We start from the raw sequence: 15,330 nt of genomic DNA, 5'->3' as shown, positions 1-15,330 counted from the left end.
GCAAGCACAATCCTCTACCGTCTGACCCTTGCATAAGGCATCCACTGGAACATGCATGGTTTGAAGTTCTCTTCTGAACATGACATGACGCTCGCTGTTAAAAGCTTTGTATGCTTCTGTGCTCACTCAGCAGTGGAGTACCCAGCACTACCTGATTAATTGAACTGTTCCTAGCATCCTTCACCTCATCCCTTCAAATAGTCAACTTACTGTTTGGTTTTTGGGGCCCTCCCAATACACTACCATATAATATTAATGGCTGTCATCATCCCATGTGGTGTTCCCCAACTGACACGTCAAATGATTAACTGTAGCATCGAACACAATGCAGTATGAGTGAGATCTCGAATAATCATATCTACAGTTCCACCTACACACAATGTATTTACAATCATCTAAATAAACCAAACTTCTAGACTTCAATCATTTTTATAGGAGTGTTCTACAAACGTGTTCAATAGTAAATCAGACACTAATCTGTTGAGAAATGCCCATATTTTAAAACTGCACTGTACATAAAACCAAGAGGAGAGGTTGTGCCCCAGGAGATAGCTAACACAAACAATCACTGGATTTCATTATTTGGCACATGAGCAGTCAAACAATTTTATCAGTACAAAAATAATTTCATTTTCTCAATGTTTGTTTAGTTAGGAAATAGTGAACAGAAGTTGAACCCGTACTGAGAGTGGTGTCAGAATTCAGCCAGGCTACAGCTCGTTAAGGGGGGTTGGAGGGGTTGAAAATTTCAGAATACATCCCCCACACTTCTAGGACAGTCTGGGTAGGTGCCAGCTGTTAAAGGCCCAATGCAGCTGTTTTTATCTCAAAATCAAATCATTTCTGGATAACAATTAAGTACCTTACTGTGATTGTTTTCAGTTAAAAAAATGTAATAAAACAAAAATAGCTTCTTAGCAAAGAGCAATTTGTCAACCAAGAATGTTGCTAGGACTGTCTGGGAGTGGTCTGAGCAGGGAGGGGAAAACTGAAAACTAGCTGTTATTGGCAGAAAGGTTTGGAAGTCTCTGTCTTACTGGTGGATTAACTAATATACAGCCTGGTGATGACAACAGGCAGGCTAAAACTCCATCCCACCAAAACAGGCTGAAATTTCAGGCGTTTTTTCAAACCGCCCTTACACTAAAAGTACATTATCATAATTGTCACAGTATAATTTCAACCTCATAGTGTGGAACGATATATAAAGCATAGAAATATCACACTTTTGACTGCACTGGGCCTTTAACAGTTTTAATGAGATGGTGAGTGAGGGTAAAGTTGTCTTCTTTACCACGTGACCGTTCTCTCCGTATTTTATTACAGCTTATGCAATGAGATTTCATTTCACTTTATAAAACAAATATATTTTTTTGATTTTCCTGAAATGCCATCAGTTATTGTAAAACTAGTACGTTTGACAGTTGCCATTGAAAAAGCTGCCTCTTGTATTTCATGTTATAAACTAAGTTGTGGCTTTTAGAGTTTAATCAGCTCTGAAACCTATTCTTTGGAGAATATTTAAGGTTAAGGTGTTCAAGGTGTATGATTCTTCGCAGGTCTGGTTCTCTTGCTGGTATGTGGACAGTGCATCTCCAATCCTATCCTGCTTTGGGGCAAGGTCACCACTGGTTATGACGAGCAGGAGCAGGCCGCCTGTTCAGGGACAATCATAACGACAGACCAACATTAATAACTTTCTCCCATACAAGTATTTTTGATGCGTAATACAGTTTGGTGATTGTGAGGGGTCTAACAGACCTTTTTTGTAAGGGAAGACTTAGGAACATTTATTTCCTAAAATTGTGTTCATCACATTTTTACATCTTTCTGCTTTCTTTAGCTGATGATTCCTCCTATTACCATAGCTGTCTGTTTTCTACAGACAATGTGATCTATTATGTGCAGCAGGAGAGAAATCAAATCAAGTTGATTAGTCCATAAACTTGAACATTTAATTGAAAAACAGTATACTTGTACACCAAGGCCTTCTACAACCCACCACCACTATTATTACTACTAACACTACAGCAGAGTATTGAGTTGTAGAGTATGTGCACCTTGCATTCAGAGAAACATCAGGAAGGAAGAAAGAAGAATGAATAAGTTATTATTCCAGGAATTCTTGTCCTTCACAAATTTCATTCCACTTTTAACTCAAGTCAAAAGGCAAGCAGCCATTTGGCACAGAAACACCATAGCAACATCCACAGTGAAGGAGGGGGAAGAAGAGAGGAAGGCATACCAGGAGAGAGAACCATGAGTGAGGACAACCAATGAGAGAGGAGAGAGAAGGGGGACCACACAAGACACAAGGAGACACCAACCACCAGTCTCTTTATTGTACACAACACCTCTTTATTAGCGCTCATGTTCCAAATGGGTTCATTTGTTTATTCAAATCCAGGAAATTACTAGAGGCACTTGACAAGGCTTTGCAAAAACTAAAGAAAGATTGATGCAGGTCAGTTCCCCCACCCACAAGATGAAAGATGCAGAGCATGAGTGAGTGGGGGGGGGGGGCATCCATTATGGAGAAAAGGTAGTCACCAACATCTTACACTTTACAGATCAGGAGATGGGGTGTAGGGGACAGGCTACAGTGACCGGTACCGTCAGGTGACAGGGACACTTTCATAAGAAGGGGACGTTTTCGAGTCCCTTAAGACTCTTCAACATCAGAGAGTGACAGCATAAATGTAAGGCCAAATCTCTTCCTAGTAGGGGTTCTATACTTGGTCAAGAGATTGAAACCTTTTGGAGCATGGATAGACTCCATTTCCCAGAGGCTTTACTTGGAGTTAGCTGAGATCAGAGTCAGACACCCACTAGCAGCACGGTCACTGTAGACAGACCTGATGGGAAATGTATGGGAAGAAAAGCACATTCTGCCCAGAAAATATGGTTTTAGACAGTTCCTACCAAATTCACCCTCTATCTGTACCACAATCTGTAAGGGGTACAAGGTATTGGACTGAGCTCTATATAGTTTGGACAGGTTCTCCAGGCAGGATGTGTATGTACACCAGAAAGAGCAACAAAAGTTGAACTCCCACCCCCTGCTCACCCTCAATATTTATCACCAAATCAAAACATCAATGTAGTCCATTTGTCACTCACCCTCCAAACTCCTCCCCATCCCACTCCCAAAATCAATGATCAAATTACCATCAGAGGAATCAAATGATATTCATCAGTACAGAATCCCAGCTTCACTCCTATTTAAACCCTCCCCGTGGCAACAGTTATTGCAACTAGAACCCTGTAGTGGAACTCACTAGCAGAAAGACGTTCAGTCTTCCAGAGGGGGAGTAGTAGGCTGCAGGTGCAGTATACAGCGGACATTATTTCTATCAAAACGATACATGACAAATGCCCAGGGTTATAAATAATGAATTAATGCGATCTGGAGATCACAAATCTCAACGTTTCCCTACATCCCAAGCCAAGTCAATATAACGGCTGTGTGTTAGTGCTTCAATTAGTATAACGATTACTACACATTAAAATGTTTGGTTTTCAATGAACACCATTAAACATCATTCTCCATCCATTCTTTTTAAAACTGGAGACATCACCATCTGTGTGTCTGTACTGACTGTCCATCAGCTACGTACAACAGTGTTTCCAAGACACCGGGAGGGTCTCTCGTCCATAAAGACAAATGACCATTGAATTGTGACAGGAAGAAGTTTCGGTCCTAAACCACCATCTCTCCAGCTCTAACCACATAGCTCCCCCTTCCCGCCTCCCCACCCTCCTCCAGGAGAACCTACTGTACTCTCCCCTTTACCTGTCCCTGTCCTGAATGGGACTTTGAATGAAGGTTGGTTAAGGCCTCAGTGAGGTTGACTTAAGGTCCTGGGATAATTCTATACTTAAGGATGCGTGGAGAAATCATCTCAAAGTGCTGACAACTCTCTGTTTATTGTGAATAGTCTTAAAGTAATGACAACCTCAACACTACCACTGGATGTACACAGAAGTGCTTCAAGTGGTCAATCTAGATGACATTTTCTCAACGGTGGCAGGACATTCCAATAACGGGCACATTTTACAAGGCTGCTCTCAGCCTCATATGTAGCCCTGCACTGCTAAATTGTCTTTTTACGCCTCCTTTTGCTGTGATTTGAGACTGGTTTTAAAGCTACATTTAGGGGGCATTAAAACAGACAAGTCACTCAAATAAAATAACAAGAAAGTATTCATCAACACCACCGTAGTCGTAATAACAATAACTATTTTCCAGTATGAAATCAAGTTAGAAAAACCACAAAACAATGAACAGGATGTCTGTGTATATTACACAGAGGTGTAGGGTGTAGAGCACGAGGTGAGGGCACGTCTAAAGATGGAGGGAGGGTAGCTAGCCTTTTACGTTTAGAAAGGTTGTGGACTATTCTGCAGTCCACATTTTCAGAGAGGAAATTAACAATTCTGTTACCACAGAAAATAGGTCACTTAGGGGCACGTCACTTCCATGTAACCATCCACATCTGATGCCGTGACTGCACCCTGCTGGTCAAAGGTGAGCGATTAAGTCTTTATGAATCTTTTGATACATATGGTACAATATCCAAAACAGTGTAATTATATATCTTCTGATTCTGAAGATTCAAGTGGTTATGGTTCCTTTGCTTCTTTAGAATGTGGAGACCAGAGAGAGCCCACATGTGTAGGAGACTAAGGGAGGGTTAGCAGCTTATAACAGAGAACAGTTTGAGTCGACTACATTAGATAAGTCTGGTTGAAATAGCATATATCAATGTGCATAGATACTGTATAGGGGCCCCCTCCTCCCCTGCTCTCTAGCCCTCCCCTCTGGCCTCAGTACACACATAGTCTCACACACACACAGGTGAGCCTGGCTGGTTCTACTGGGTAGTCTAGTCTAGCAGGGAGGGCTCGGCAGGGCGGATTATGGTGGGCCGGTGAGGAGCGCCAGGGGGTCTTCGGCTGCAGGTAGCGAGAGAGAGAGAGAACAGGAGGTGAGATACGCTCACGGAGAGACGAGAGAGAGAGCAATGAAACAAACCCAGAGAGATAGAGCAAGCAGGAGAACAGATGAGAGATTGTGAGACGTGAATGGAGGGAAACACTGCCACAGAGAGATAGGGAGAACAGAAGAAGAAACAGAGAAAGGGAGTTGAGCACAAAAGAGAGAGGAGTTAAGAGATGGGGTTTATGAAACAGAGAAGATAACCAAGATAGAGGAAAGAGAAAGGAAGAGAAGTGTGTAAAGAAAAGGTTAAAGTAGTAATGTGAAAGGTGGGACTGGGAGGAAACTTAAATCCATCTATTGACGTCAACAGACAGTCAGAGCCAGGTGCTGCAGTTACAGTGATAACCTGGCAATTCAACAATGAATAAAGAGGGTTACACAGGTTAAAATAGTGTTGATGAGGAGACATTATTCCTGTGTGAGGATAAGTAGGTAGGTACTGCTCCCTTCTGAGAGGTGGAGGTGGTCTTACCTGGGCACGCCAGGGGGGATGCGAGCGGGCCGAGAGGGGATCAGTGGGGGGGCACTGAAAGGGTCCTGATGGTTGTTGCTGCCAAAGGCGTTAATGGGAGGCGGGCCTGGGCGAGAGGGGATGGGGGGCCCCCCAAATGCTGGGGAGGGGTTGAGGGGTGGTCCCGGCCTTGGGCCACTCACTGCAGGAGGACGGCTTGGGGGAGGGGCTGCTGCGGCCGGGGGGCGGCGCTGGGGGGTAGGACTGGAGAGAGACGAGAACAGAGAGAAAGAGGTGTGGGGAATGGAAAAAGAACAGACAGACAATGAAATATACATTATACAAACACTGCACAACGACAATAAGCTTTGGTCGACTGTACAGTCTCTTACACATGACCCCCTTTAGTTCCCACATGACCCCCTTTAGTTCCCACATGACCCCCTTTAGTTCCCACATGACCCCCTTTAGTTCCCACATGACCCCCTTTAGTTCCCACATGACCCCCTTTAGTTCCCACATGACCCCCTTTAGTTCCCACATGACCCCCTTTAGTTCCCACATGACCCCCTTTAGTTCCCACATGACCCCCTTTAGTTCCCACATGTGAAAATGGATGACGCAAAACATCTTCCATTACATGAATTTGAGAGAATTTAAGGTACATTCACTCAACCACATTAACGTCAAAGTTAACAAATCCCTTTTGTATGTGTGAATGTGTACACACACACGCACACACACACACACACACACACACACACACACACCTCTCACCTGGCCTCCTGCATCCAGCTGTCGTTGACGGGCGGCGGCACGGGGACCGTCACGGTGGTGGTGGTGATGTCACCGATGATGTGCAGTGCCTCCTTGAGGGCGTGGTACATGCGGAGCATCTCGTCGCGGCGCTGCGCCTGGTCAGCTGACTCCTCCATCAGGCTGTTTTGGTCACCTGACGAGTACAGGTAGGCCAGCAGCTCTGAGTGGATGAAGTCCTTAGCCTGGGGAGGAGAGGAGAGGAAGACCATCGACTACGGAGAAACGGTGGTGTCCTACTCCTTTCCCTACTCACATCATACTAGTCTGCATGGAAAGATGGAGTCACTGAATAGTCAATCTTCAGTGATGCTAGAAAACACAAACACCCCGGCGCTTGTGGAAACGCGTCAACACACAGGAACACAAAGCTGGCATACAACCATCTGATGGAATCCCCTGCTATAAGACAGAGCCTGCTAAGTATAGACTGTCTCTAGGCTTTTCTCACTCACGCTGTTGATCATGAGGTGCATGATGGTCTTGGGCATGAGGTCCCTGATGGACTTGTTGACGATGCCAATGTAGGAGTCCACCAGGTTACGGATGGTCTCCACCTGCCTCTCCAGCTGGGGGTCCATGGAGAAGGTTTCTGACGGGGCCGTATCCTCAGTGTCCACCTGAGGAACACAGAGAGAGACGTTACCTCAGTGAGGACACATGACCGGTCCAAACAGGTCCTTTGAATTGAGGCTAAACGTACCTGTTCTGAGTGTTTGAGGTCAATACACCATAGCTAATACTACTGCATGCCATTGGGATACATTTGCGGTAGATGTATGCCATTGTAAATCATACATCCAATCGCTCTGATATTATTACCTCATAATCTCCCTTGAATCATGAATTGGTGTGCATGAGAAGAAAGAAACAAGCAGTAGGACAATCATCAGTGACGTCATCAAGAAGTATAGTTGCATGCCTAGTGTTCATCAAATACTGACAAAGGCTGTCACCACAACACATCTGTTCGTTTGACCTCTGCTTCTGCTAACATTCAAACTTCAAGGGTCGGTTTACAAGACACAGATGAAGCCTAGTCCTGGACTACAAAACCCTTTCAATGGAGAATCTCCATTGAGCATGTCCTTAAGTCCATCCAGGAATAGGTTTCATCTGTGTCCGGGAAAGCGACCCAAAGAATATTTGAGTGAGTTTGGGTTCAGTACCTGGTCCTTCTCAGGGTAGACCCCAGCCCTCAGAAAGGAGGCTTTCCAACTGTCCACGTCCTCCTGGGTGCCACAGGCCAGCTCAATCTGACGCAGGTCCTTATACACATTCCTGCTTGATGGATGGCAAAACACAAACACAATCAGGGTGGGTGTAAATTCTATTTAATTTCAGTCAATTCACTAAGTGAATTTCCCTCAATGCTTCTCGATGAGAATTTTATAACATTTAAATGTCAGTTTACTTCCTGATTCACTGAATTGAAATGACAGACTTGTGTGGAACAGGACCCACATACACATCCATTTCCCTGACCTGGATTCAGTGTTGAAGACGCCAAATACGTGTTTGGTGGACATGAAGCCTTTCTCCACATCCCTCAGCTTGAGGTTATCTAGGGGAAGCATGTACTTCTTCTCTTTCTCCTAAAACACAGAGAGGGGCGACGGGGGACCTGAACTCATAGCAATAACATCTTGAGAAACAAATCCTTGAAGCCATTAAAAACACTAAAGTACACAAATAAGAGGGAGCCATTAAGAAACTGCTTCATGGGTAACTTTGAAAAACAGTGGAATACAACACTAGGCTTCTCCACCAATGAGCAGACAGAGTGGAATGCATTTCCTCTGTATAAGACCCAGACCACCAGGCTGGTGAGAAGAGAGGGAGAGAGGAGGAGCATGAGGGAGAGAGAGAGATGGGGGGGAGGGATGCCAGCTTTGCACTGTTGAGGAGAAGCATCTGGAAGCGTTTATGTCTGCACTAACACAGAGAGCCACTCAGTCCCAACAGTTACATCACTCTACGCCAATGTCCTCGTCTCACACACACACACAGAAACACAAATATATAACCACACACATGAAAACATACAAACACCCATGTGCTTGTGCAAATGCAAACACGTAAACACAGACGCATGAAAGTGGCATAAAACCACAAACCAAGACAAACATACACCCCCACCCCACCCACCCCCCAACCCGCCCCCAGTAACCCAGTACGATTTCCTGCAAATTCCAAAGGCAGATCCCTGCTGGAACATTTCAACCCGCCTGCCACGTCAGTTTGCTTCCACCATCCTCCCTCGCTCCTCTTTCTCTTCTGCACTTTCTCCTTCTCTCGCTCTTTCCGCCACAGAGGACTGGTAGAAACTGAACGGTACCAGTTGTTTTGAGGCGTAGTCAGACTGACGGGTTAAAGGTTTGTCTTTAGCTCTGGTCAGCGATAACTTTTGAATCTCTTTTTGTTTCGCTGAGAGAGGGGACATCTTTGCCAAGGCCTGGGCTGCTCTGACCGAACTAATGGTAAGTTTAAAAGTAAGACTATATATCCGAACGCATCCATCTGTAAATGTTTAACTTTCCTAGGATGATCCCTAGTGCTTTCTGATCCCTAGTGATCCCTAGTGTTTATTTCTTTAATATTATTTCAACTTTGTTCCAGTAAAACATCATAAAATATGTATTATTGAGATGCCGTTTCCATATATTTTACAGCCTTTGAAATGGCCTACAGAGCATTTGAAATCTGACTGTAGAGAGTAGTGTGTGGTCACACAGCGTGGGCAAACACTTTGCTGTTTTGTTAATGTGCACAAAGTAAATACAGTAATGGCTGTTGGAACTTTAAGTTGATCAAATTCTATTAAAAAAAAGTTGTAAGCTCAACATCTCTCCATTACATCAACATACTAAATTAGTCAATACAGTTATATATTTGGGCCTCAGTCTGAGTATGGTTGCTTTCTTTATCAGAGGAATGTTTACTCTCCCTCCATCTCTCCCCCCCCCCCCCCCCCACCTCTGTCCTGTCCCTAGGGCAGTGACCTGCAGCCGGAGCGACCCCGCGGGCCTTCCCCCCTCCTCACCCCCCCGCCTGCCCAGTGTTCAGACTACCTGTTCATCAGGCTGAAGCTGAACAGTAGTCTGCACATTGGTTAGGCTGGGCCGGGACACACACACACTCAGGACACATCTAACCACCAGCCAGCAGGGGCTCTGGTGAGAGGCTCTGGCCGGATCTGATTCTCCACCATGACAATGAGAGGGAGGAGGGAGCATGCAATGCAGATCATATATCAGCCCATGGAGTAGTAGCAGAATCTTTCTGGCAGTTTGTATTGTATTATTTAGTGTTGTACTTATCCCAGTGTTAGACACTCACCTCCTCATCCTTGTACCAGGATAGTGACTCTGCGGTCAGGATGAACCAGTACTCCTTGGAGCCTCCCTTCATGATGCTGATGTTGATGGTGAGCCAGCCTTTGCGGATCACCTGTTAGGGGAGATAGGGGTGGGGGAACAGGGGAGCGAGGGGTGGTGGGGGACAAGGTATACCAGGAGGATGGAGGGAAAACCACGTCATTAAAGTACTCATGATATACCTCCTGGAGATCTTGTGATATGACTAACTTAACTGACCAATAAAACCTTACCTGGGTACTCAGTGTGAGTTTTGGTTGATCCTGACTTACCAATATAAGCACTAAGATGTTCTACATACTCTAAATTAACTTCTATTCTGAGTGTAAAGATTTACAATTTAAACAATGTTTCTGAACATGAACCCTGATGTATACAGTAAGCATACAAAAGTATCATTCAGAAAGGATGACTAACTGAAGGGGTGGAGATTTAAACAGGAAACCTCAAACAAACCTTAATAACCTCAATACTAACTAATATGGGTCATCCAGACCAAATGGGACCCACACAGGGTCAGGGATCAAGGGTCGGCGGTGGTATGTTAGAGTGAGCGGGTCAGTAAAAGCTAGCCTATACACGGTTAGCCAAAACAGACTAGGGTTAGTGGGTTAACTGGGCAGAGTCGTCAGACATACACTCCAGTGTAGGGCACTGTAGGAGGCTAAACACCTATCTAAGGATCAGGAGATAAAAAGAGATGGAGAGGCAAGAGGAGGAGGGCCAGACTGTATATCGCTGTATTCCTCTCCCACAGAGACAGTGGAGACGGGTAGAGAGAGAGGGATGAAAAAAGTAAAAGGAGGATTTAAGGAAGGGAGAGGGAGGGAGGAAAGAGAGATGAGTCAGGGTTGAGAGGTTCTTTCTGTAGACGAGTTGTATTAGAGCAGGGGTCTTCAACCTTTTCATGCCCAGGGACGCCCTCGCAGGCAAACCGACAACCAAGGGAACCCCATCCTAAGTTAGCAAACATTGTTTTCACGACTTGTCTTATCAGGTGAATGATAATGTCAAGCAGAAGTAATAACATTTTAAAATGAATAGATTTGGTAAATAGTTTTTCATTATTTTGACCTTGCCACATTATAACTGGAAGAGGAAGTGTAAACTAACAGCCTATTCGCTAGAAAAGGTAACTAAACACATTTTCGCTTAGAACAACTGTTTAGCGCTGGTTAAACAAAGGTTAGCCATGTCTGGCCAAAAATGTATGTCCAAGTCAACAAAGCTTTGCAGCAGCACTTGCCACAGTGGAAGTCTATTCACAGGTACTGTTTCAAAGCCTATGTCAGATACACCAGTGAGTGTAATTATCTTTAATGAATGTAATCTGTTCAATATTAGGAGTTGAAAAATAAAGTTGACATCAGAACGATACTCTTATTTTCTACTGCATGTAATTCAACATTTGCTGATTCTGTTGCTAGCGATGTTCATAAAAACCTTTAAATAAAAATCACTTTTTTGGGACCCCCTGCAGTACCTCGTTGGATACCTAGGGGGCTGCTGACACCTGGTTGTAGTACCCCTGTATTAGAGTAATGCTCTCATTGTTAGTGCCATTACAAAGAACCATCAGGGGTGGCAGATATCAAGCTTGCACAAGGATGCTGTCAAGTTATGCCGATAAGACAGAGAGAACATCAACCTTTCTCTCCCTCTCCTGTGTCTTAAAGACTGATTGGGGTTTATGACAGGGGGGGGGGGGGTGTAATTGGTAGGAAAGTAGCAAAAGAAATGAGGAAGAGGCTGTAACATAGGAGTTAGCTAAATTCTCAGTTTGCCTTGGCGAGGAATTGCCTTACACCCTCTGTAATGAGAATTATTATTTTTTTCTTTTCAAACCTGGCTGGCAGTCAGTGGTCAGTGTCGTAAGTGTTGAAGGTGAGAGACAGACAAGAGGAGTGTGAGGTGACAGAATAGGGATAGTGAGATGCTTTTAATGCCATGACACTTCTTACCTCACTGTCTAAACAGAAGCCCTGACATGCAGGATAGGTCAGTGATGACAAAGAAAGACATTTAGCCTGTTCCATCTTCAGCTACATCGAATGTTCAGGTTATTATCACTCTAGAAAAGTTAGGCCACTTGATGGCATCATTGCCTCAATTCCTGTCAAAAGCTTCCTTACAATGAAATCACTCATTTCTAAAGTAAACACATTATTTTAGGTCTTCTACCAGCTGGTAAATCAAACATTGATACATTAGATGTATGGATATATACACATTCCAAATCATTATTAAACCCAATTTATATTACTTCAAAATCATATTTGATCAGAGTTATTTTAAGTAAATTCTAATCATTGATTGAATCATGACGCCCCCACATGCCATTCTACCCTCTACTGCCACCATCTGGTCGCTGATTGGAATGACAGTCACGGGTCCCACACCGAATGGTTTGTGGACAGTTGTGAGGTGTGCTACTAACATATTGTTATAGTGATGATTGGAATATTGAGTTGTGGAAAGTTGACATGCCACGATAAGCTAAAGAGAGAAAACATCAAGAGGAGATTTCAATGACACCAAAAGGATGAAAATGTGAACATCTAGTGTATGATTGTTGGTGATTCATGTCTCCTCCCCCCATCCCTGGAATGTTCAGGACCCTTCGACAGCAAGGCAAACTGTGGCGGTCACTAGTTAAACCCCTGGACAGGGCAGCATGGGTAAGGACCAAAAGCAGGAGAACTGACACCAGCCACTCTCACATCCTCCCAACTCTTCCATAGTCTTTCACAGGGAATCATGACATTCCCTTCAGTGTGGTTCAAGAACGTGACAAAAAAATGTAACAATTCTGCCTGTGCTTGGACAGACCTGGTTTCAACAGGTTTGAGAGTAAAAAGTAAATGTTAGTAATATTCTATCTACTTGTCCAATTAAAGACAATTGCTGTCTTGTTAAGTGAAACCAATAATTATTGAGCATAACCCGGATGTTATTGAGAAAGCCGTTACCGATTACGGGTAAGGGTAAAGCCGATGAGAATTACATCTCTACGATACGATTCTAATTGATCTCCGGTTTGCCATAAGTCTTGAGACTTTGAGACTCTACTACCTTCTCCTGCTCGCCCTCTCTCAGTCCCTGTGGAGTAGGGAAGATATGACGAGAAAAAACAGCTCATCATTTTGAAGAGGAGTTCTGTACAAAGAAGTAACCTGGAACAAGTTGTCATAACACCAATTCCCATAACCCCCCATTCTTTCCTAAGTGTCAGATGTCTGGCCTCAGTTATCCTGCTCTGGTGACCCCTGCTGACTCCTAACAGGGTGTAGCTTGGATCTGCGGGGTACTTACCAGAATCTCACCCTGCAGGGATGGGGGGGGGGGGGGGGGGTTGGGGAGTGGTTAGGGCAAAAGATGGCAGGATAAATCATAGACCAGGGAAAAAGGGGGAAGCAAGCAAGCCAGGGAGGGAGGGAGATGGGGGAATGAGAAAATGGGTAAGGGGAGGAGTGTGTGTGTGTGGGGGGGGGGGGGGGGGGGGGGGGGGGGGGCAGGAAACATTTGAAATGGTAGAATGAAAGGTTTGAAGGTGAGAGACAGAAATGGAAGGAATCCATGAGACAACCGGAGAGATGGAGAGAGAGGTTGAGGGATAGAAAGAAAGATGGAAGGAGAGAAAAGATGGAGACAGAGAGAGGTGAGAGAGAGGGAGCAAGAGAACAAGATTTACATGCGATTAGATTTCCTTCAAGTACCACACATCGGTTATTTGATATTGGTTGCTTCATTGAGCGAAGCTGGGTCCCATGCACAATCTGAATTACAATACAAAAAGTGCTTGGGTTAGTTGAAAAACATAAAACAATTCTATGATTGTTGCTTTGTTGCTGGGTATCATGCCTTGGTTGTGTTGTAGTGCTGTGCAAATAGTGATAGTTGTAGTAGAAACATAGCTGTTCATTTCCTATGCAGGGAAGCAGGGAGGGCTTGAATGACTCTAGTCTAGGGCAACTCTCCCCTCGCTGAAATACAGTGTTAGAAGGTATTTCTATAGGATGTAATGTATATCCTATAAAATGTGTACCCTTACTATGTTTCCAGGAACCTGAGAAGTGCACTCTATAAGTGTTGATGACATTGAAGCTGACATAACAGTCACATGATTTCAGGTATTTAGATATCACATCAATAAAGCAGAGACTTCAAAACACTTTTAGAACTGTTTGGATAACACAGGAAGAGGTGCCAGGTTTATAACACAGTGGCCAAGGACTAAAATTAACATCTGACTTAGACAGGATGGTACTTGGCCATGATTTGCAGGGGTTATCTTGAAGCTACTTATTCTTACGTAAATAAGTGCTGTTAGGTTGTAAGTGTCAGGTTAGGTTACTAGTAGTTGAGTCTATTCATTGGTAGCATAGGGTCAGAGGTCAGGTATGTTACAACATGTAAATATGATAGAGGGGGAAGTGTCAGTCTGGGGAAGCTTAATCTGGGGGTTGATCAGATTGGGAGGGCTGGGTAAGTAAGAGGGTGGGAGGAGGAGGGACCAAGTGTACCTGGTTTGGAATGGCCCTCTTCTTGTTCTGATGTGTATTTCTCTGCTGGGCACTGTTAGAAAAGGACAGGTTCAGAAGGGAAAAAAACCACATTCAAAATCACAATCAGCATCAACAATGTTTGGGTAATAATGTGTATTGATCAATCAAATCGTTTAACAGCTATCAAACCTGTCCTACAATTCAAGTTATCAAACATAGTCGTGGGAACAGTGGGAGTGGGGTCTGGGGGAACAGTGGGAGTGGGGTCTGGGGGAACAGGCGGAGAGGAAGAGGGACAACCAATTCGTGACAGCCCACCTGTTGTTGCCGTACCCTGGTGGGCTACCATCATCGTGCCTTCTGAAGTCAAGACTGAAAGTGACGCCACGAGAGACAAGTTACCACCCCTACCTACCTGACAACACTTCTCATCAATCCATCAACCCATTCTCCATGCGGATGATTGGAAAGGAACCCGCACGCCATTCAGACCCGCAAAGGACAATGCTATGTTACGTAATCAGATGCATACCTCAGGCAGAGGGAAGAGACCATAGAAACAGAAGTCATTATATTTCTATGGAAGAGACTTTCAACTCAGCTAGCTACATGCTGTGCATCCTATAGTAATTGCTACACTGGAGACAGTGTAGAGGGCAGAGGTCAACACATGTCAAGCTCTGGCAGGACATCCAGTATGAGTGGCTACGGCTGGCCTATTAGCAAGATGCAGGAACTCAGGATTCCAAAACACCATGTTATTAGTAATAACCAATGCAGTCAACAGATAAAAACTCCACTAACTCACTCAGGTCAATCCCTAAGCACACAACAAATAAGGGTCCTTGAAAAATCTAAACAGCTCCAGAGAGACAGAGTCAGAAAGGGAGGGTACACAACCTAGCATGCTTGATTCAGCTCATTAGAGGCCGAACTAACCGTGACGGACCATGCAGCAAGCTAGATCGACCTTGTCTGACCCCTAGCCTCCCCTCCCCTAGAGCGTATTCTACGGTGTTCTAACCACGTTCATTGATCTGCCTTCATGGTGGATCAATCAGACTGACTGTGTCACAGCTGGTTTACAGCATGTAGATCAAGGATCCACAGATACAGCCCCTTGTTAGGCTCAGTAATACTGATAAAAGTAGCGTTAATTGTGGTTTGTAGCGACAGCGG

General features: G+C 44.5%; 1 protein-coding gene across 9 annotated transcripts in view; it reads right to left on the bottom strand.

Moving 5' to 3' along the window:
* Nucleotides 1-923: 923 nt before the first annotated feature.
* The window catches only part of LOC120040756 (dynamin-2-like), a 41,269-nt gene continuing 26,862 nt past the window's right edge, over nucleotides 924-15,330 (bottom strand). For 3 of the 9 annotated variants that reach the window (XM_038985799.1, XM_038985802.1, XM_038985800.1), the window contains 10 exons: nucleotides 14,170-14,221; nucleotides 12,959-12,970; nucleotides 12,719-12,745; nucleotides 9,609-9,719; nucleotides 7,755-7,864; nucleotides 7,439-7,550; nucleotides 6,725-6,889; nucleotides 6,231-6,454; nucleotides 5,475-5,717; nucleotides 2,321-4,956 (listed from right to left, as the gene is read on the bottom strand). In XM_038985799.1, coding sequence (XP_038841727.1) covers nucleotides 4,887-4,956; nucleotides 5,475-5,717; nucleotides 6,231-6,454; nucleotides 6,725-6,889; nucleotides 7,439-7,550; nucleotides 7,755-7,864; nucleotides 9,609-9,719; nucleotides 12,719-12,745; nucleotides 12,959-12,970; nucleotides 14,170-14,221 — 1,126 coding nt within the window. In that variant the 3' untranslated portion in view covers nucleotides 2,321-4,886. Of the gene's footprint in view, nucleotides 1,657-2,320; nucleotides 4,957-5,474; nucleotides 5,718-6,230; nucleotides 6,455-6,724; nucleotides 6,890-7,438; nucleotides 7,551-7,754; nucleotides 7,865-9,608; nucleotides 9,720-12,718; nucleotides 12,746-12,958; nucleotides 12,971-14,169; nucleotides 14,222-15,330 lie in introns of those variants that run through there. The other 6 variants (XM_038985805.1, XM_038985814.1, XM_038985828.1 and 3 more) reach the window with 4 other exon arrangements.

Source organism: Salvelinus namaycush, chromosome 3 (genome assembly GCF_016432855.1).
Source record: "Salvelinus namaycush isolate Seneca chromosome 3, SaNama_1.0, whole genome shotgun sequence".
NCBI lineage: Eukaryota > Metazoa > Chordata > Actinopteri > Salmoniformes > Salmonidae > Salvelinus > Salvelinus namaycush.
The sequence above is the reverse complement of the archived record's forward strand: the minus strand, read 5'-3'. Positions and strand labels throughout refer to the sequence as shown.